The following is a 22708-nucleotide window of genomic DNA, read 5'->3' as shown; positions in this document are numbered from 1 at the left end:
CTTTAAATCTAAGAATACAAAGCTTGCATACAAAGCTTCCAAGTATTTAAAAAAATACAGTGTAAATATTGATTTTACCACTACTTAACTCAGAACAACTCTAACTTATAACCAGTTTGCTTGAGATTCTAAACCTCAAGAAACCAGCATAGACATTTAAACCATGCTGTATGGGTTCTTGGCTTCAAAAAGCAGTCTGCTTTAGTAACAAAGTACGACTTATTTACTTAAATATTTGAGTAACTGTTTCTGTTTGCAGGAAAGAATACATAGAAGTGAAACAGGATTTTTTTTTCCGCATTATGAAATTTGTGTGTTTATCACATTCAAAAAGCATTGACCAGTTGGTTGATTTTTTTTTTTTTTTGTAACTGTTAGAATGCCAAGGAAAAGCTGATATATTTGGAAGCTGAACTAGCACCTAGTAGAGTTCACCAGAAGCTTCGGAGGAAATTTGAATGGCCATGTATTCAACACTTTGGACTTCAAGTAGTTCTGTGGGCACAACGGAATAATTTTAAAAGGTTAAAAGAAACCAAATGCTTTGGAAAGACCAGACAGTATCATGGATATATGAAATTTATCTCAAGTTTAAAAGATTTTTAAGGGTTTGATGATTAAATCCTTACCCCATTTTCATGTCTGTTTAAAATCTCAATTTTCAGTCTAAGCTTAAGTTTTTACATCTGTCATGATTGCCTACTTGGGCAATTATGGAAAAAACAGGATGAAAATTGCTTTGGGATGAACGTTGACAGATTCTTCACGAGACATTGCAAGACTCAAACAGGAGTGGGTTAAAGAAGAGAGAGCAATTCTTATGGTCAGATAAGGACCAAAACTAGAGCAAAAAACATACAATTGATTGCATGAAAATGCTCTGCATTGAGCAACAGACATGCAAGAAAAGCTGAAGTAACAGTGGAGAGTGGGTCTGCTTAGTTTTTGGTAGATGGAGAAAACTGAAAACATTTCCCCACTGTACAAGTGACAGTCTTTATTTGAATATATAGAACAATCTAATTACGGGGGGAAAAAAAGATAAACTTTACAGAAAGCCCTCTACAGAGCTAATTCTGAAACAAAAAGGGCGAGATAATTGCTTAATCTCAAAACTAAGACTGAAGTACAACAATAGTACTTTACATCAAGCAGTTATCTTTAAAAATGAGTGAAAAAGGACAATTTACTTTTTAAAAAAGGTGTCCTCTAAATACGGCATACATATACTCTAACATCCTAGACTTTTTCAAAGCTTTTTGAGAAACACACACAAATAATTCAGATTTAGTCAATTTTATTTACAGTTTGTTTTTTTTTACATTTCAGAGCATTACACAATTACATATTCTCATTTTCTGACCTGCAAACAGATACCTTAAACGGAAATATTAAAAAAAATGAAGTTAGATACATCCAAAATGAAACAATTACACATCTGACAATTCACAAAGTGTAATTAACTAGGACGTATCCTAAGAATTTAGGAACAACCAGTCAGGAGAAAATCTGACCAATTTCAGCAATCAATTATTTACACATTCAAAACAAAGCCTCTCTTAATCTAAAACTCCAGGCAAATGGCCTGAAAGACTTCTTCAGGAAGAAAGACCAGAAGTTATGATTCACACCTATGCAGCATTAACAGCCCTTGATCCCAAATACTGAGCAACTTCTCAGCTTTGTCTTAGAGCTACAGGCATCCCTCTCAGCTTCTGAGACCCTGAAGTGTCAATATTTGTGCCCCCACGCGCATAGAAAGGCTGAGTGTTTAAGAAGTGGTCACTAAGATTAAACCCCATTTAATCTGGTCTTTAGTTACGTGAATTTTTCTTCCTTAAAAATTTCAGCAAGTCTCCCAATGGCATTTAAACTGGCCTGTGTGGATTGGCATGTGCCTCTGAAATGTTTACGTATGCATCAAACCAATTTGCACTGGCCAGACTAAACACATTAGAGAGTATTTGAAATAATGTTTAAAGACCATTTAGACAAGGCTTACATTTCTACACTTCCCTGATGGGCCACCTAAAGAAAAAAATAAAATATCACAGCTACTACTTTCATCCCTTGTGTTAACCCTTTGCCACACAGCAACTAGGTACGTACTGGGTAGAAACTACTAAAAAATTCCCTGCAAATAAGCTGCCTTTCAGCTGAGGCTATGGCTCCTATGCATTGGGTGTTTGAGGAGTTTTTTCTTTAAAAAAAATCTCACTTGAAAAATACTGGAATTCTCACTTTCGGCTAATTTTGATTGCATGTTCAATTTGTTTAACTTTCAAGAAACTGCTACAAATGGAACAACTTCAGTATAAAAAGAGCATTCAACCGAGTGCAACTTCTGACTTGGCAAGTCCTTCATGGTAGTTCTCTAACTAGGCTATGAATTTTGTGGAGCCTCCGGATTTCTTGCCTACCTTACTCTCCATGTTCACGTTTCAAACTGTGTCAGCAGGGCCCGAACTTCGGGAGTCAGCTGCTTAGCAGCCTTAGCTGCCTCTGTGACGGCCTTGCGGTAAAGACCCTTTCTCTTCTTATTAAAGCGCGACTGGAAGTTTTCTAAAAAGGGGGATAGTTGTGAAAGAGCAAGAATAGATGTTGTTGGGGACCCAAACCATGATATACAAGCCTCCTGTCGAACTAAAAGGCCATTATCTTTCCGGCTCACAGTTATGGTCAGAATACGGGCTGGCCACCAAGGGAAGCCATAAATCTTGGCCCAAACAATGTCCCCTACACATATGGTCCTGCCATCTGGTGTAACACACTTAGAGACTTTTTTGGAAAAGACTTTCATTTTCAAGGAATTACTGAGCTTTTTCTCTTCCTTTGAAGAGGAGGAGGAGGAAGGTGCATGCATGCTGCCTGGAGGAAAATCAAAGCTTTCAGTAGAGCTACACTCAGAGTTGGTAGATTTCAAATCATCTGTGCTATCACTACTACAAACTGATGCACTGGAAGAGTCAGATTTCTTTTGATTAAGGGTCATGTAAACCGTTATATTGCTTTTGCTGCCTCTCTTGCCCAATGTCTGGTGTTCATCCTGATCAACAGTTACATGCACTTCACTTGTGTCCTGAACCTCACTGCTGGCCTCTTCAGGGCCTTTTGAGGGGCTCTGATTTTCTGAAGGGGCCTCACCTGCTGAGCGGGTGGAGGAGCAGCGAGACTGGGGCTTAGTTGCCATCTTGCCACTCCGTATTTTCTCAAGTCCTGTCTTGAGAGAAGAGTCATTTTCTTCATTCCGATATCTTTGTGGCTTTAAACGCAATCGAGGTGGGAGGGAACCTGAGCTGGTGTTCTGAAGACGCCGTGTGAAGTGGACCTTTGAGTGTGCATTTTTGGAAGAGGAGGTTGCACTCTGCTTCTTTTGTGCCTTTTCTTTGGCCATTTTCAAGACTTCCCGAGCTTTTGCATGATCCATGTTTTTGCTCTGGAGAACTTTTTTTGTATTTAACTGCGCTTTTGAAGTATTTGCTTGTGCAGAAACTTTAACTACTCTGCTTCTGCTGTGGGCAATATTTGAAACCTTGACCACAGCATTCCTTTTCTGGCTTTCATTTTGGCTTTTTCCATCCACCTTGTGGTCAGTCTTAAGTTTTTTATTCACAGTAGTCACACTCTCATTTCTTCGTTTTTTATTATCCTCATATTTTGAAGAGTCACTTGCATTGCCACCTTTTTTTATTTCCTTTTTTTCTGCAACAACACTGTTTTTGCACTTGTCACATAAGACCTGCCGGGGTCGTAGTTTGATAGCATTCATGATAGAAGTGGGTTCCTCCCTGTACATTTTACGCTTGGGCCGCTTAATTTTCCGGGGTGGAGGCTGAGGTATTGACTGGTTATATGTGTCCCTGATAAACAAAGGAGGAGGATATGGCGCTCCCTCATGAAAGAGAGGAGGTGGTTTAGAAGTCCATAGGCTTTTAGCTAAGCTTGGTTCTGATGGCTGCGTGAGAGAAGAGTCATCAGGGACTGCAGCATTAGATTCACACTTCACCTGTGCCTCGTCTTGGAATGGTTTACTTTGGAGCTGCATGGCTTCGGGTTTATCCTTGTATTCCCTTTTAGGAAATATGGTCACAGGGATTCCGTGGGGTCCAAACCTTGAAGAGAAAAAAAGAATATTAAAGGTTTTGAGAGATCTTTTGCTGCATTTACTAAAAAGCATTTGAAAGCCTGTCCACGTTACCTAACCACCATTTGAAATACATGAATTCTGGGCAAAAACTGAAGCATTACACCAAGCCTGATGGTAAATTTTGAAAAGGCAGAATACCAAAATGAAGTCAGCAGAGAACATGAAATATGTAACTTCACTTATATGCTTGTTTTATTTTCAGGGATTGTTGTTAATAAAAAGTATTACCTAGAAGATTAAATTAAAAAACCTAGAAGGTTGAATTAAAAAATTTAACCTTATATTTCTAGAAAACACAAGCATGCAAACACTCAGTAAGTCATCCCATCAACTCTAGATCTATACAAGATTAATTTCCATACTAAGTCAACTTATGTGAGGAAGGCATCTTCAGTAACTTTTACAGAGTTCTTCAATTTGTGGCACAGCACAAAAGGCTAAACTTATTCCAGATTTAAGCTGAACACACAATGCGTAAGTATTGGCATTTAAGAGAATGCTATCATTCTTTAGGTACAATAAATACCCACAGAAGATTAGTACTTGACCATCTGATGCACGACAGCCTAAAGCTTGCTAGCCCAGTAGATTGAGTTTCTTTCAGCAAAGCTACCCTCATAATTTCAGTACTGTATAAATCCTTTCCCTCTGTTCTGCACGCAAACAATATTTTAAGATATTGCCTACCTTTCTGCAGACAGCTCTAGGTATTCTATGATCTCTGCTGCCCTATTTGACAGACACATAGGACTTCTCACTGATTAAGACAATAGAAAAATCCCAGCAAGTCTTAGGCATTTCAACTTTCAAAAAGTTCAAAGTTCAACTTTCCTGTACTAACAGATATGGCCTGTTCAACAGGTAACCAGTACCTTCTGCAAAAGGTTATGCTAAAGGAAACATTTCATCAGCTTACAAAGCATTATATTCGCCTTCTCCAGAGAGAAAAGCCAACTGATAAATACGTTCATATTTCAACGTGTCTTTCAAATCCTAGAATGGGGAGAAAGGAATTAAAAAAAGCCTGTTCAACATTTCTTGTATCTTACACTAGGATCTGCCATCTGAAGTATCAACCTTAGCAGAGCTCTCACGAGGCTGTTCAGCACCCAAGCTCTGCCTGACTCCAGCTCCAATACACACAGAAGTGTTTGGCTTACATGAGGTTATATTTTAATGGTCTAGCTTGATGCAGTACGAACATGACAGATGAGGCTGCAATTTAAACATTAAATCATCCATTCCAAATCACCAAACAAACACCATTCACGTTTATCCCACCTCATATCCCACAAGACATGCGAATTAAGCCATTATCCAGGATTTGTCCTCAGATAAATGCTAGTTCACAGTGCTCTTCGGCTCTTTAACTGCAGCGGCATCTTAACTGATTGAACTGAAATTTATTTGCAATCTATGGTTGCCTCTCAACTGAAAATAAATACTGAATACTGCTCTAGTTTCCTGCAATAAACACGCAGGTTATACAAATGCCTACTTGCTCTCTTTTTCAAAACAAGTTTTGAAGAAATGTGTCATCTAGTGTTAGAAGATCTTTACACTGTCACCAGCAAGAGTCTTCACTTACCTGCCCTTCTGCATATCTGATAAGCTACTTTTCACGCTTAAAATTATTATTGAAGCAAGCAATCCATCCAAGATTAAGTTACCCATCCAGCTTGCGCTCCATTATACCTAATCAAAGGGCAATTCAACCATTTTCTTAATCACAAAAAGAGCAGCAGTTGTACCCATGACAATTTTCAGCTAACAAGTATCAGCACCAGTGCTATTGTTCCACTACCACTAGACGCTGTTCCTCTGCTACCTTTGAACTCTAGAGCCAGAGGCAAGAGCCAGGCTAGCCGTCCGAGCACTGTTCTGTCCTTATGCAGTTGCCCATGAGTGCTCTTTGCCACAAAATATCCTCCCGCCCCATAAAAGTTCATTTCTCAGGGGTGTGCCCCCTCCAGACGTCCCTCCTGACAGGACTGCTACAATTAAATGCAGTCTACTGCCACTGAGGGCTACAAAGAGTTACAAACATTTAGCAGCAGATACAGGCATTTCTCCAGCCTACAGTAAGCATTAATCCATCAAGGACTCACTCATAACTAAGTTTTAAGTTCCCTAAAGTCCCAAAGTCCACCAAGCATGAACAAGTTGCTTTGCCACAAACACTTTTCCTTCCACTAAGGATTACAAATAGGTTATTGAGCTCCAAGTGGGATTTAAAGCAACAAAAAAAAAAAATCAAACATACACCTGATCAGCTGATAATTAAATTAGCAACATTTTCAGTGTTACTTGCATCAAGAACTTCAGCTTCTTTTACAGCAAAAGGATCTCAATCCCATCTTTCGCCACCTGATAAAGATTACAGGAGTTGGGAAAACTGTTAACTTACTGTACGAACTGAGAACGAGAACTCCTAGAGGGAGAGAACTCTGCTGTGAAAATTTCAATCCCAGATGAACACCAGGAAAGTAGAACTAGATAGGACTGTGATATTTAAAGGGCAAACTCCATAAAGAAGTATACCACTTCTTTTTCTCTAAGGAACTGTATTTCCTAGTTGCTTACAAGACACATCCATAGGCCAATACACAAGCCTTTCTTCTAGAGGACAATTATACCGACTTGATGTTAGGACGTGAAGCATTATTAGCAAGGATCTGAGAAGAAATAGACAGAAGACTGCAAAAAGGTTCTTCAGAAGCATCCCATTCAAGTACTTCATCTCTTCTAGATTTTCCTTCTAGTGCCTCACAATCAAAGTCAGCATGATCAGCACTCAAAACACATAAAGGAGCCTAATGGAAAGTTCCACACATGACTGACACAATGAAGTCATTTAAGATCATTAATGTACCTCAGACTATCTTCTCCATCTAGAATCTCTAATATAGACCTTTTCCTTCAATGACTTCTGTAATATACAAGTGAAAAAGCTGAGGAACAGGACAGCTGAAGGGGAATTTTTGTATAAGACACAAACCTGCTTTAGTAAGACAAAACCAATCCATACCAAATCTTTGAGGCTATGGCCTGTCTCACAAAAGGTACTATTTTAATGAATGAGCTAGAATCTGCTGACCCTGTCTACCTAAAAAAGAAGTAAGACCTGCAAGATTACCAAATATTCACAACTACTGTCTGGTACCAGTTATGTAAGAGTAAAGGAAGACAATTTGTGTAAGTTGTACATCAATATGTAAAGACTTGATTAGCAAAGACATAGTTCATTTGAAACAAGACAAATTGGGCATGCCTAGAGACTGAATATTACTTCCAACAGCTGACTGCATCTTTGCTTTGGCCCCATCCAATAGCAGGTTACACCCCTAAACGTTCAGTTTTTACATGACTGTTGATTCCTCCTTGGTAAATTTCTCCAGCCATGCAACTTGGAAGAATTAAATGAAAATTAAAAAAAGAGAACAAAGGCAGAAAGACTTAGAGAAAAGAGAAAATGACACAGAATGGTGTACAGAGACAGAAAGAAGGAGGTAGTAAGCATGACAGAGAAAACAGACAATGGCTTATTTTCTTACCAGAAGAAGCAGAATGAATACGTGACCAAAACGAACATATTCAAGACAAGACATGACAGAGCACCTAATTAGTCTAATAATGAAGTTGAGTATTTATTGAATATACTATATGTAACGTGAATTTCAAGCCCTATTTTCATACCTCTGGACCTTGAAGACAAGTGCTTTCTATACAGTCACAATAATGATTTCTGTTACACCAGCTACACATTGGAAACATCCGTGAGTACCACACGTACATAGGTCAGACATAAAAGTTGCAAGAGCTAGCATTTGGGTCATCTACTAACAGAGACAAAGATGAACTAAACAACTACCATTTAAAAAAAGTTTAAAAAAATCAAAGCAGCATAATTCAGGTATATCACAACACAAATAACACATCGATCCACACATCAGTCGGTGCTGACTAGGGAGTAGTAGATCACCTCTTAAAAGAGATTGTTATAGTTATGCTACATCAGTGAGATTCTTATGTCATATGCTTGAATACTACAAGGAATTGCCTTGTCTTTGTTCTAACAAGTGAACATTTTTTGGAATATCACCTGTTCTTACTACACCATTATTTTTGTCCAGAAAAGATCGTTCTTGGAAAGACGTGCTACACTTACTATTTGCTTAAATCAATTTGTGCATATGCACCAGTCGCTCATTGTACAGGCAGATATTATATTTATAGCTCTACTTTAGAATATCACTTGATAGAATAAAGGGATTCTTTGATGGGGGCTCTGAAACTGAACTGTTAGGAAAAAAGAGTAAGAAACAGGTATTAAAACCAAAATTAAGACATTTCTAGAAAGCACTGCACTGCTGCTTCATACCTATTCAAAATTAGAAACAGTTTTCCATGGTGCCAAGCATCCTCCCTCATAAAACTGTCCTGGTTCTTTTTGCTCTGAAAAGGTACCTCTAGAAGAAAATACACATAGAGCCCATTGTAAGAAGAATACCTCCAAGGAGGTTTAAAAGTAACCAGAGTAATCAGTAGGATCTAATCACATTCCTACTATATATATACACACACACATATATATGCATTAAAGACATAATAAATAGCGACAGGAGAAGCAGGGACCATATTTAAATAATAAAAGTAATGGGGTAAAAAAGAGACCTCTTCTAACAGCCTGGGGATCTTTACACCAAGAAGAGCTATCAATTGGCTAGGATACGCAGAGATAGAAATATGGTTTTAAAAGTCAGGTTTTATTTCCAGAGTTTGTCAACTGCAGGTTAATTAATACGTAGCCATGGCATCTTTTGTAATTATTTAAAAGATGGTTTTGATATCAAACCTAGAAGTCTGTTACTTACAGCCATATAGATTTGGATGCTAGATATATAAATCTGAGTACTTAAGCAAGGTAAGAACACTTCTTTCATACCTAAATCCTACAGCAGAATTACTACAATATTACTACACAATTTGTATGCAAAGCAGAGGACTGTTGAAAAGCATTTTTAAATAAGCCTGAGATAAGGAACAAATCCCAGCTAAACTGACAACTACACATACATAAACATCTAATCAATACATCTTGAGGCAAAGAGTGTCTACTTCACTAAGTAAAGTCTTATGCTCTGATCTTTAATCTCCAATGAGTAAATTTCACTTCTCCGAAAGAAAAAGGAAAGAATTGTAAAAGCACATTGTTCTGCCAAGAAGAGCCACAGAAGGGGTTCAGAAGTATTTCACATTCGTCTGCAAGCACTGAGTCAATGTCAACAAAACACAGTAGCTTCCTGTGTTAAGTCAAGTCTGTTCGAAATGATAATGGTGAAGATGAGAGTTTTCATAAAGCCAGACTATGGTAATCTCTGTTTACCTTTTAATGTATTGCTCTTGTTTGCTCAGTATCATCCTTACAGAAAAAAATCGATTCAATTGTTTCTTATATCTCACGGATAAAGGCTCAAAGACTGAATGCTGGCAATATAATACTGTGCTCAAGTAAGGATAGGGCTAAGTATATTTGTTTCATGCGTATATCCAAACTGAGGGTTTAAATTATAATATCCAGTGTAATAAACAATTAGATCGTAGTTATTTCAACACGAAGTATTTCCTAACTCCTGAAAATAATCTTTATCCAAGATGCAGATTATGCAGTTACATATTTGTAATATAGGATTTAGTTGGTGTGATACAGCATGTTACAGAACACGTTGGTTTTAGTGGCAGGCACCTTATCGAAAAAAGCATACACGTAAGCCAAGTTATCAGCTGAAAGGCTTACTCACCTCCGAAGCAATATAAGACTAGGATAAAGACACTAGGAAATGCCAATTTCATTTAGAGCACTACAAGCATGGCAAAGAACCGCAGTGTAAACGACTCTCTTGGAAATAGCATGTCATCAAGAAAAGCTGTTGCCTCACCATCACAAAGTCTCAGCACCAAGAAAAAAATGGTTAAAGATATGACAGGTCAAACTAAGAAACCATACGTGTCAATCCATATCTAAGCAAACCCATAGGAAGCTTACGCGATGAAAAGACTTCACTGATCAATATTAAGCTTAGGGTTTTTCAAGCAGGAACACTTGTCTGACATCCAAGCTCTTGTTTTGGGCACTTTCAAAGCAGAGCAAGAGAGAAAAGCAGGGTATGCATAGAAATGCGTTTGAAAGAGCATCTCGAGATAGCCAGTTAGAAGTATTCAAGGTAGCAATGACTTAAATCAGATGCTAACTACTATCATCCTACTGCAATCACTACTAAAATGGAAACCAACTAATGATTACATACAATATGCAAATATACCAAAGGCTATATTAACTTACAGCACACCTCCCCATAAAGTTACAAGTCCTTTCAAAGACTTCAACTTCCATGAAACTGGATCACAGAAGTCCATGTAGTCCGGATGCTGATGCAGACTTTGAAGCACTAGCCTCTGTAGAGACAGAACAATCTCTAAGTTGACAAGCCCGAAGGGTATTCAAGTGGTTCTTAATTACTCCTTCCCTCCCCCCAGAAGTGGAAAGGCACCTTTCACTTTTTCACTGGAAAGAATCTACGTGTGAATTCTCAGAATTTCCTTAATTTTTCTGTAACTTCAAGAGTTCTATCAAGGATGCAAACGTAAACTTATTTTAAAGATAAAATGTGTTTTAAGTTTAGGCTTCCTACTAACTACTGCAATTGTACTGACATGATTGTAAGGCTGAAGGTCCACTGAAACTCAAGTTATCTTTTAATTTTTACATCTGTTGTCACTGTTAGTTACACACATGGTTTCCATTTTAAAGTGGATGCTTTACTGATATATTTGGATGTGTTACAAAATGACAAAGCTTTATGATAAGGTATCTTTAATATACACTTCCAGATTGCCCATATAACAGTCAAACCCAAGAAACTTGGGTGTATAATTTATTAATGACAGAACTTTAAATCAATTCAGTGTCAAGATGTACAAGTTTCATCAGTCCCACAGAAACATAAAGAAAATAAGTCATTTAAAGCATATTGACAACTTCACTGGCTCTCAATACTTTGAGCTCTCAAAATCCTCTGGCTCTCAATACTTCAAGCTAAGTCAAACTGCCCCCAGAAAACAATGTAACGCAGGCAGAAATACAGAATTTCAATACAGAAAAGCATATCCTGAGAAGAAATGACAGTTCAGCTTTTATCCAGTGCATCGGAGTCCAATAAAGACCAGTCATAGACTACAGCTACTTTAAGGAACGGAAGTTGGAGACACGATCCACAGACACTCTGCATACCAGGGAGAGTAGGGCTCACTGCTTTGAGAAGGGGCAGGGGACAGAAGAAGTCACACTTTTGTACTCACTCAAAGCCAGAAGGGGTTTGGAAAGTCTGTCTGTTCAGTTTAAGCAGCACTTGTAACATGTTTTATATCCATACTAACAACCCCCTAAAAGCTGGTCCAGTTCTGTCAGCCATTTTTACTTTCTACGTGGAAACCTGGAACGGGTAAGCCTTTCAAAAAGCATTTGAGAAGTGACCACAAATAAGACTCAGTAAAGTTTTGGATGTAGATAGAGATGCAAGAGAAGCTATATTCATATACAAAAGTTGAAGCATTACAGAATCATAGAAGAATTCAGGTTGGAAGGAATATTACAAGGTCCTCTGATCCAACCCTGTGTTCTGAGGCTAAATTTGACACTATACTATTCAACATAACCTGTCAATCAGAAAGTACGTGTAATTTATGCTCTTAACCACACACACTCACATCAGACCTCTGCTTCCAGTGTTCTAGGGACTAAGCAAATACCCGAGAAATGTTACGGCCATTCCTTAAATGCTCGCATTCCACTAAGCCCACTCACACCTCCAAGAAACAACAAAGGAGAATAGGGGATGATTTTTAGGAACATCTTGCAAACTGGGTATAAATTTACCAGGAAAAAAAAAGTAAAACCCACAACCCCAAGTAACACAGACATTTCTTCACTGCTGAGAATACCAGTACTTCCATAGAGCTCAAACTTTCCCTAGCCAAGAAAGAACAACAGTCCCTATTAATTAAGTTAGCAGGGAAAGAGAACTTAAAGCACAGAGAAACACACCACATCTTTTTCCAGGTAACACTTCTGCTACTTCTTCCTCACATCACATCCCGAATCTTTCACAACTCGGAGTACCTTTTTTCCCCCTCCACTTCTCTTGGCACATAGAGTTACAATACACTAGACTCACCCTGCAGAGTTAATGTCAACAAAGCGTCAGCATATGTAGACTGCAAGTTTCAAGAAGTATTAAATGTGATTTAAAAATATAACAGATGTTTTGCAGAGTGAGACAACACAAAGTAGGGAATGTATGCAACAGTTCACTTAACCTTATTATTTTGCAGTAGAAAGTCAAATGAATAAATTGGAAGAAGCACAGGATTTGAGACTCTCCAAGAAAGATTGCTATAAATGAAAAATACTACTAAGATCATCAGAATTTGAGCCTATCTATAACAGTTCATTTTCATCTTAGATTTCACGCATGCCTTGCTGCAAGAAGTCTTTCTTTCCCACAATCAAACCCCAATTAAGATGTAATTTTAAACACCTGTCTTCTAGCAATAAACTGAGCATCTTTTGGCTATCTACAGCTTTTAGGTCACAAAACAACCCTTTGCTCTTCTCCCACTGCCTCCTCCCCCAGGAGCTGCAACATTCACACACAAGTCAGAGGGAAAATAGCTTAGAGAAAAAGACAGTGGTTTGCATTTTTGGTAGACCTGTGTGGTGCCAGGAGTTGGACTCGATGATCCTTACGGGCCCCTTCCAACTTGGGATATTTTATGATTCTAGAAGTGTCAATCACAAGTATAGGATGAGAAGCAAACTTTTAATCAAATGATAAAGCCATATGAAGCCCAACTCCTGGCTGATGACTACAGAACAGAATAGAAATTTAATTCTCCTCACCTGTCCCCCAGCACTTAGTTTTTAGAAAGGCAAGAGGGGAACAGTGCAGAATTAGTTATCCTCTCTCCAGGAGAGCAAACTAAAACCAGGACTTTTTAATCCTGCGCTTTCAGATTTACAGATGCTGTTCACATTGGTTATTTCCTTCTGTGCATTTCCTCCAGGTGCAGAGCAAGATTTACAGTAATTCTAAGCCAGCAGGTGGCATTAACATCTCGTATACCCTAAGCAAACAGAGTTAGTCAAAGGCTGGATACAGCAAGCTTAAAAGCCCTATCTATACCTAACAAGTACTTTTCAATGAAAATTTGAACAATGGCATAGAAAATTAACCATGTTCTTGCACGAAGCCTTCCAGTATTTGCTTTGACAAACCAACTCGACTGCCTTCCCCTGCCTGATGGCTGGCTGCACTTCCTGCCTCTTGTATCAGCACAGCTCCATTGCATACCCACCACGGAACCCACATCAGAGCCTTATCCTAGAAGGCAATAAGGCACTTACATGTTATTGCTGCTGCTGTCATCTCTTAACAGTAGGATCACACTTTTAACTTGTACTGTAAGCCTTCAGAGTAAAAAAGGGAGATATGTCCCTACTGAAAGGATGATTTACTGTATAAGATATTGATTTAGGATTGACAGGCGTGGCTTCCTACTTTCAAAACTTCCAGTGCAGCAGCTGACAGGTTGATCTTCAGTACATCACACTGCCATCAGTAAAGGCGGAGAGAATACTTCCTTACCTCAAATAAAGGTGAGAAGAAAGTCCACTGAACACTGAGGTACCTGTATCCTTGTGTTACAGACTCCTAAATGAACATGCTATTCATGGTGGGCAGGGGGTAAAGGGGAACAGAAGGAAATCAAACCTTTAATACATACACCATTAACTTCACATCAAGGTCCACAATATTAAAATGCGAAGTCAAAACATCGTTTTAACAACAGAAACAGAATTGGGAAAAAAAAATTAAATGAACAACTTTAGAACCACAATTATATGGGGATAGTTTTGCTTTTCCTTCCCTCCAAAATTTAAGTAATTTAGAACATGCCTTGAGAAGGCAAAAGAATTCAGTAGACAGTATTTTTCTAAATATTCATTAAAAAGGTACTCTTCATGGTGCTGTATAGAACAAGCACCTTCATTGCCCTGAAGAAAAAAGCAGAAATTAAGATCCAAAAAGGACCAGGAATTATTTTCTTCTGAAAATATACCAAAAACAGTATTAGCTTGTGTAGTGAACACATCAGCCACTTTATGAAGTTATTAAATGAGTGTATTTCAATACTAAATTTCACTTTTACTCAACAAGAGCTCTCCTACAAAGGCCTTCCGATATTGCTCTACAGGAAACAGAATTTGCATTAGGAAAGTTTATAAGATGCACTTGGATGACCTAGGGGAGACATCTTTCCCTAACCACCCCTCTTGTATGCTAGAAATCCCACCGTTTTCATGTAAATTTATGCTGAAATTGAGGTGGTTTTGATTTAACCCCTAATTTCACCTTCTGGGTTCCCATATAACAAGTGCCCTTGAAGGAAGTCCAGGATCATACAGATAAAGAGGAAGAAATAAAAGAGTTTAACTGCATAAGAGTATCTGGGAGAAATAGCACAAGCCTTCACCTGCCACTTTTCCCAGTCCTTATGATGAAGGCTTTCCCCAGGGCCTGCACTTCAAAACAGCGGAAATTGAGAGCATGCTTCCACCAAAGCCCCAATGCAGAAGAAGCAGGGCGTTTGCCTGCCACAGGTGACCTTTAACGCACAGTGCTGCATTTGATCTGCTGCATGAGAAAAGGATCGTCAGTGCACAACAAAACCTCAGGCAAGGGATGTTTGTGGTCAATACATGTATAAAAAGATATAATCTCTTTTAGGAGTAAAGGAGCAGACATCTCATTTTGCTTCTTCACAAGCACGGATCCCTAGAAGTACAGAAGCACGTGCTCAATCACCTTCCTAACCAAGGTAATAATGTGATTTTGCTGTGTACCAGACCTTCAGACCTACAAAAGAACAGATGTTAACGAGCATTATAACCTAACTCCTCCTGGCCTTCTTTGGGGCATTCAGTATTTCACACTGCAAAAGAATACAGACTGCAGATCATATTTTAGTAATTGGCTTTGAAAAGACAAATTGTGATTTGAAATGCAAAGTTACCTACAACTTACACGTTTAAAACTTACTTCCATGATAGTATCCAGTACTTAGGTTTCAGAAAACACCTTCTGTTTCAAAAAGCAATCAAGATGCTAGGCCCAGGACAAAAGTGGTGGTCACTAATACCTTTCTTTTAGAAGACACTGTCAGTACTGTTATTACAGAAATTATTAAACAGATGATGGTAATAAGACACACACGTGCAGTCTAAATTTTGACAAAATCTAGATTTTCCACATTGCAATTCTTTTTAAAAATAACCCTGGTCAAAATTCACTTTTCTCCCATGTAGTTGCATAGCACTTATATGTTTATAAAACAAAATAGGAACAGAGATTTTCACCTGTAAATAGCAGTTAGAGTGTTTATAAATATAGACTCACAACGATGACTTGCAGCATCCCAAGAGCCCCCTGCTACAGGAAGGCAATACAAAACCAAAATGCAGACCTTGCAATGTGACGTTACTTTGTGAGAACACCAATTCCCAAATTGAAATAAAATAAAAATCCTAGTACTTAATAACCGCTAAACTTCACCCCATTCTCCGCACACAAGGAGCGATTAACATTAATACCCACACTTCAGGACCGTAACAGCCTGGCTTGGAAACCACCATTCTGGGAAATAGCAGGTAGTGCAATTAAGGTTACCTAGGCAATGGGAGACACGAGCCAAGGAGGGGAAGCACCGCGGATCTCCAGGTCTGGCACCCGGCGCGGACGCACGCCCACCTCCGCGGCTCAGGGCTTTCCCCCCCGGGCAGGAGCATGCCCCAGCGCTCGCCCCCCTCCCAGAGCCCCGGTGCCCAGCTCCCACCAGGGGACGGGGCCGAGGGCCCCTGCAGGGGGACTCCGCGTGGCTCCGGCCTCCCGGGGAGGAGGAGGAAGAGGATGAAGAGGCGGCTCGGGACGGCTCCCCCGGGAGATCTCACCTTTTCGAGAGGTCCATGAGGACCCCGGAGAAGAGCTTCTCCCCCAGCCGGAACGAGACCACCAGGGCGTCCTCGATGATGTGATCCAGGGTGACCCGCACCTCCGAGCCGGGCAGCAGCGGAGCCTCCGCCTCCCCTCCGCCGGGAGCCCCGGCCACCGGCGACTCGGGCCCGGCAGCGGCGGCAGCAGCAGCAGCAGCATCCGGCTCCTCCTCCTCCGGCCGGGACGGCTCCTCCCCGGGCTCCGGCTTCGCGGAGCCCCCAGTAGCCGGCGGGCAGGGCTGCGGCTCCTCCTTGGGAAGTTCGGGCTGCCCAGCAGGCGGCGGGCAGGGCTCGGGCTCGGGGCCGGGCGCTCCCCGCAGCTCGGCCCGGGCCGAAGCAGCCGCCACCAGCACCGCCTCCGGGGCGGCGGGCGGAGGAGGCGGCGGCTTCTCCGGCCTCTGCGCGTCCGCCTCCCGCCTCCCGGCCGGGCTCCGAGCGGGCTGCGGCTCCTCGGCCTCGCCGCGAGCAACCTTGCCGCCGCCGTCGGCCTCCTCCCCGTCGGGCGCCGCCGACTCCACGGCCTCGGTGACGGCGGGCAGAGGGTCCACTCCGGCCTCGCTGCCCGGGATGGGCTCCAGCTCGGGCTCCGCATCGCCGGCCCCACCATCGCCCGGCACCGCCGCAGTCGCCGCCGCCTCCGCAGCCGTGGCCGCCATTTTGTGTGCTGCCTCCCCGCCGCCTCCCTCCAGCAGCGGGATCGATAGCCGCGGCCTTCCCCCGCCCGCTTGGGAGGGAGGGCCCGCCCCCTAGGCTCGCATCCGGCGGCCTATTGGTGGGCGAGCCGCGGCTCCCCGCTCCTAATGGAGAGCGGAGCCGTCCGTCAAGCCCGCCGGGAACTTGCCGTTGGCCGGCGGGGACTTCATTCAATGGAAGGCCGGGAAGAGGAAGAAGGGGCGGGGCCAGGAGCTTCACAGGCCGCTACGGCCCGGAGGGGCTGGGCCGCTGGGGCCGTCCCGCCGCCCCATTGGCGGAGGGAGGAGCCGCTCCCGCGAGAGGCCGCTGATTGGCGGGGGCTGACATCCATCAGGGGGGCGCGAGGCTGGAGCCGCGCGGCGCTCGGCATGCGCCCTAACGGCGGGTGGGGAGGGGGGGAGAAAATGGCGGGGGCAGGGGGCGGCCGGGGGGGGGCGCGCGCGCTCTCTAGGGCTCCTTGAGGGGGCCCCCTGCTGCGGGGTCGAGCAGGGCCCTCGTCGGGTGAGGGGTTGTGGGGAAAACGCACAGGAAAAGAGAGAACGTGAGGGAAATGGGGGGCTTGGTGCCTGCCGTGAGGGAAATCTGGGCTTTAAAAGGTGAACAAGGGTGTGTTGGCGAAGGCGGAGAGCGGGGTGGCGAAAGGGGGAGGGAGAGCAGCGAGCGTTTGCCTACCTGGCGTGCTGGGCCTGGGGTTGTCTGCCTGTGGGGTCAGGAGTTGGTATCGGTGGGCGTTTTTTCCCCCCAGGTAGGAAATCTTGTATTTCCTGAAGAAAAGTTAGTTGTTTCATGTGTCGCTTTACATTTGGGGAAGCTGATAGCTTTTAGAAAGGAGGGAATCGTTAAAGAGGGAGGAATGAGGGAAAAAAAAAAAGAGACAAAAGGGTTTTATTTCTCCTGATGTTAGGGTGAGGGATACATTGCTCAGCAACAAATGGAACTTCCTGAAAAGTAACAAGTAAAACCTGTAAGATTCTCTTTAAAAATAAAATATTCCTATTCATTCAAGTTAGTGGCTTCTATTTTCAGGTTTTGAAGTTGCTACCAAGCACATACTTATGCTAGAAATAGAGTTACACCCCACTTTTTTCTATAGAAGCTTATAGGTAATGGATGCCAAGAACCAATGAAACTTTTGCAAGAGATGCAAGGAGAAATCCTTGGCCCAGTGTAAGGCCTGGTAGTATACTTGCCTTTTTTTCCACTGTAGGAAGACAAAATTATGTGCTGTTGAAGGATTACAGTAACAAAAGCAATTTTTAAAATAAATGAGGTCTTGGGGTATTCTTTAAAAGCAAAAAGCTATGTTTAACTGCTAGTAAAACGTGATCGTGCAAGCTACAGGATTTTAGTAGATAATATAACGTACTCTGTTGACCTGAACGTTGTGGTTTGACTTACATACATAAAGGCTCTGCCTGTTGTGTCTCGTAATGCTTTTCTTTGCATGGTGCTGTAACGTGTATAAGAAACATACAGGAACATCAGGAAGAACAGGCAGGCGTATTTCTGGAGACATAGATTAGAACTAGACTTAAATTTGCTAAAAATAAAACTGCTTAATACCTTTTTATGTCTTACCACTGTATTTATTAAATCAATGGTTTGGTAGTGTGAGTGGGTAGAATAGAATGTGTTTATTGGGGGAATGAGTAGTAGATACTGATTTTATTTTTTTTTTCCCAGCCTTGCTTGCAGCTTTGTCGATCTGTATCACAGGGAAACAGCAGATGGATTCAGCGTATGATCTGTGGTTTGAAAGAAATCAGATGTGGTAAGCTTTCCCCAAACTGCCTACCATTAATATTACTGCCTAAATCATTTTGAAACATTTTTGTTTGACCAAATTTGCAAAAGACCTGTTTTCTGTATCCTCAGGCTGTAACACTTCAAAAGATGGCAACTGTCCAAGAGCCCCTAAGGGGCTCTTTCTCAGAATTATGTTCTTTCTCAGATTTCCAGAGAATAGTGAGAAAGTTTGCGTTGCCACTGAATTACCTTAATTTCAGAGCTAGCCCTCAGCAAGGTTTTTGGTTTTAGCTCAGATCTGAGATTTTGTTTTTTTTTTTTTTTTCTGTTTATTCTGCCAAGGAGAATGCAACAGTGGCGCTGGAAGGTTTGCAGAAGCTGCAAATGATGCAGAAAGAATTCTTATCTTGAAGGAGCGTGTGATATCAAAGAAGTGATCTGCTGGTTCTTTCCTCTCATTATTTTGTTCTGTGTGATTGTGACAACAAGTGATACACAGGAGGAACTTTTTACCTTATTCAGCTGAGTCCTAGAGCAGATTAAAAAGCCATTAGTGAAGATAGCTCATATGTAATACCAGAACTGTTTTTATATTACTTTCCTACGCAGAGAACCTGACTGTGCTTGGAGGTACTCCAACTGTATTTCAACAGTAGACCAAACCATACTCTGCATACACAGGATCGTTCTGCTTGTCAGAGCTATGCTCAGCTGTTCTAAGGCTGGTTTCCCTACACTGTCTCACACTCACAGTAATCTATTTGTTCAACCCAAGTCTGACATTGTGAGGAAAAGGCATCGGGTTAGTTAGTAGGATTGGCAGGGTGCAGGGATGCTTATTGTAATGTGTTCTATCTTTTGCTCAGCTGTCCCTTACTCAAGAGAGGTAGCACTGTATTTCAAAAACTTCTGGTTATCAGGAGGCTCAGAGAAGTTTGCAAAAGCAAAGCTGCCAGACAGCTTTCATGAAGGAGAATCCAGAACTGGTGTGGTCCTTACTATAAAACAGCATGGCTTGTGTAGGCGCCTCATGTGGTTGGTGAATTTAATTGTGCTCTCTGGTCAGTTCAGTTAGCCACAGTTCATTTCTCTAGTGCTGCTCTGCTGTAGCAAAGAAGAACAGCAGTAAATTCTGAGCCTACAAGAAATTACCAACTAATATGAAAAGACTACTTAGTCCTTGAGCTAATGGGACATAGCTCTGCCCAGCAAGCTTTTTGTTGTGTTAAATTCAACTTCTGTAAAGGATGGACATAAAACGGAACATTTCCTCTTCCAAAACTTCAGGGAGATTAATGCTTACTGAAAGCCACTCTGCTTTTCATCAGGTGTAGCTTATGGCAGACAGTCACCATTAAAATGCTAAAACTAATCTTTTACTTCTACTGGAGTCCCCAGCAGTCCTTATGCAAAGCAGAGGAAACAAACTTGGGTGTATGGTTTTGTTAACACTGCTTGAATTGTTTCATTGTAATAACAAACAGGAGATAATGTGCCTGGCCCAGCAAGAGGGTCTTAAAAATGCTATGTAAACAGCTCTTTGGCAATATTATTTACATGTTCAAAGGTGCTATACGTGCTTTTAAAAAGAGGTAAATAAGGACATTTGTATGCCACTCTAATCTAGTGGCCAACAGAAATATGATACCATGGGTAGCCCTTAGATGGGAGTGTGCTAACAGTAGGCATGTAGATGCAGGATGAAACTTGTCCACTGAACAAAAAAGCGTTTGCTTTTTAACTTTTCTCCATCCCAAACTTCTTTGATCACCACTTAATTTCTGTTTATTTTAAATCTAGCCTTTAGTCTCTTGAGGATAGGGTTTGCCTTCCTGTGGCTGGTTTGCATAGTGATTAGCATAGCTGGGGCCTTGTTTCTATCCTGCAGCCTTTACAAACTGCCAAAATCATATGAATGAAGTTAATGAAACAAATTGTACTCGTGCACACTTGCTGTAGATTAAAATGAGTCTGTGTTTAGCAATTGGCAGACAGGCCATAAGTAAAAGAAACTATGAATTTAAGAGAGGAAGGAGCTCATAAAATTGGAGTAAATATCATGAATTTGAAAGCAGGAAAAATGCAAAGCTTTATGAAGATGTGCTAACTGCATTTTGGCAGACTGGGGGTGGCAGGAGAAGCTGTAGTAAGCTTGAGCTGAGTGACTGAACGGATGTGATGTGGTTGTGTGGTGCCTGTAAGAAGCAGATATGGTTGTATCTATATGTATGGGTATACAGCGCTGGAAGAATTGTTTGTGTGAGTAAGCTGGGAAGTGATAAGGATCAGCTCTGGCAGACTTGACTGTTTAAAGGCTTGTGCTGCCAGATACTAATTAATGATACTGATTTGTTCTGTCCTGACCAGAATTGGTCAGTATTGTTGCACTGAAGTAAATATGAATAGGAAATTTTGAAGTATGTGAACAGTCACAGCATGTATGTGTTTCAGCTGTGTGTGTTGTGGTGGTACGTATAGTTTTAAGATGTTGTGTAGTGGTAACGATGTCATTCTGTCTGCACCAAGTTCCATAAAATGCACTACCAGGAAGGGGACAACACAACGGGTAATCACATCTATGCTGCAAGGTTGCAACGGAACAATGTACATAAATGGAGTATAATTAGGATTACAGCGAAGCCAAAATGGATTTTTGCAGCATATGCAGAAATACTGGGCATCCTGTAAGTTGATTTAGCCACTGTTACCAGTGAAGCTGTGGTAGCAGACTCAAGAATGGGCTGCACCCTGGTAATTGCTTGGTAGCCAGAATTTGCGTTGTTACTGGTATCCAGGCTGGCTGGGTACACGTATGTTTTCTGTGTCCATTCACGCTGCGATTGCTCTGTCTTAATGTAGGCATATAAAAGACTGAAGTGGATATATGGCTTTATATATTTTATGGATTATTTATAGGGAGTGTTTATAGTGTCTTGGTTGGATAGCAGATTTTTTTTTTCTAGTATCTAGACTGTTACATAAGATGTTTAGGTTAGAGACTTAGACTTTGAAGCAGTAACAAACTTGCTGAGATTCTGTGGCTCCACACCTCAAGGGATTGTGCGTTGTGTACAACCAATAGCTCCAGTCTTTGCTGGTCCTTCAGCAGCAACACTGAGACATAGCATAGTGTGGGAAACACAAGGTTTCTCCCTTGGTCAGTTTGGATCATAGTGGCAACAGATTCCTGTGGCTGTCATAGCAGCAACAATTTCCCGTGACCCTGAGCAAGGTCTGAGGGTCTCAAAAACCTTCTGCAAGTCAGGGTTTAGGTACTACAGTTTCATACTGTGCTATTAAATCCATTGTAACATTATTCAGTGCTTCCAAGTCATGGTCCGCTATTGTGAAATATTCAAGGCTTTCGTATTTAAAAGAAAAAGTGTAAGCAATGAAAGCCCATGTATCTAAGCAAGGCAGAGGAGTGTAAGCAAGTAACAAAGTAAAAGTTGGGTCTCCATCATATGCTGCAGTCTTGGTGCGTCTATAACAAGTTGGGAAAGTACCGCTCTTAAGACAGTTATTTTCTGTACGTTTAAACTGTTTTCGAACTTCTTTATTGATTGTGGAGGAAAAAAAAAAGTCCCTCATTCCAATTATGTTTGGTAACTGATTTTAGTGGCTATATGAATGTTGAGCTATTTTTATGAGGTTTACGAATGGTTTTAAAGAATTCATAAAATCTCACTGTATGCATGCATGAAGTACCCCAGAAGTCTACCCTGGAACTTGAAAAGTTAATTACATTGCTACATTTCTTTGGGTTGCTTAAAAAAAATAGCAAATGTAAGTGAGCCCTTGGGACAAAGCACTAGCATTAGCTCGCTGCTGACATGTCTTGCACTTCTCTTATAATTTTAAAGAAGTGTGGGTCTGAAACTACTTCCTGCTTTATCTTGTAATCTGATTTCTGCCATCCTCTGAAATTTGTGCCTCTGTAGGTACTTGTGATATCTACGCTGTATCTCTGCATGTTCCATTCAAATAAAATAAAACAAATCTGAAGATGTAAA

The 22708-nt window shown here is 41.3% G+C and overlaps 2 protein-coding genes across 29 annotated transcripts in view; one reads left to right on the top strand and one right to left on the bottom strand.

Annotated features, from left to right (window-relative positions):
- PWWP2A (PWWP domain containing 2A) overlaps nucleotides 1-17129 on the bottom strand; it is a 30592-nt gene extending 13463 nt beyond the window's left edge. For 3 of the 6 annotated variants that reach the window (XR_014572194.1, XR_014572195.1, XM_083798118.1), the window contains exons 1-2: nucleotides 16215-17129; nucleotides 3145-4112 (exon numbers count right to left, since the gene is read on the bottom strand). Coding sequence is in view for 3 of the 6 variants with exons in the window: in XM_083798118.1 (XP_083654244.1) it covers nucleotides 3145-4112; nucleotides 16215-16912 (1666 nt within the window). In the remaining 3 variants the exon portion in view is untranslated. Of the gene's footprint in view, nucleotides 1-1280; nucleotides 4113-16214 lie in introns of those variants that run through there. The other 3 variants (XR_014572193.1, XM_083798117.1, XM_083798116.1) reach the window with 2 other exon arrangements.
- Nucleotides 17130-17194: 65 nt separating this feature from the next.
- The window catches only part of FABP6 (fatty acid binding protein 6), an 80912-nt gene continuing 75398 nt past the window's right edge, over nucleotides 17195-22708 (top strand). For 5 of the 23 annotated variants that reach the window (XM_083798138.1, XM_083798147.1, XM_083798146.1 and 2 more), the window contains exon 1: nucleotides 17552-18720. Coding sequence is in view for 7 of the 23 variants with exons in the window: in XM_083798133.1 (XP_083654259.1) it covers nucleotides 18060-18116; nucleotides 18633-18720 (145 nt within the window). In the remaining 16 variants the exon portion in view is untranslated. The other 18 variants (XR_014572196.1, XM_083798133.1, XM_083798148.1 and 15 more) reach the window with 15 other exon arrangements.

This window comes from Anser anser, assembly GCF_964211835.1.
Source record: "Anser anser genome assembly, chromosome: 14".
NCBI lineage: Eukaryota > Metazoa > Chordata > Aves > Anseriformes > Anatidae > Anser > Anser anser.
Note: the sequence above shows the minus strand (reverse complement) of the source record. Positions and strands in the feature narration are given on the sequence as shown.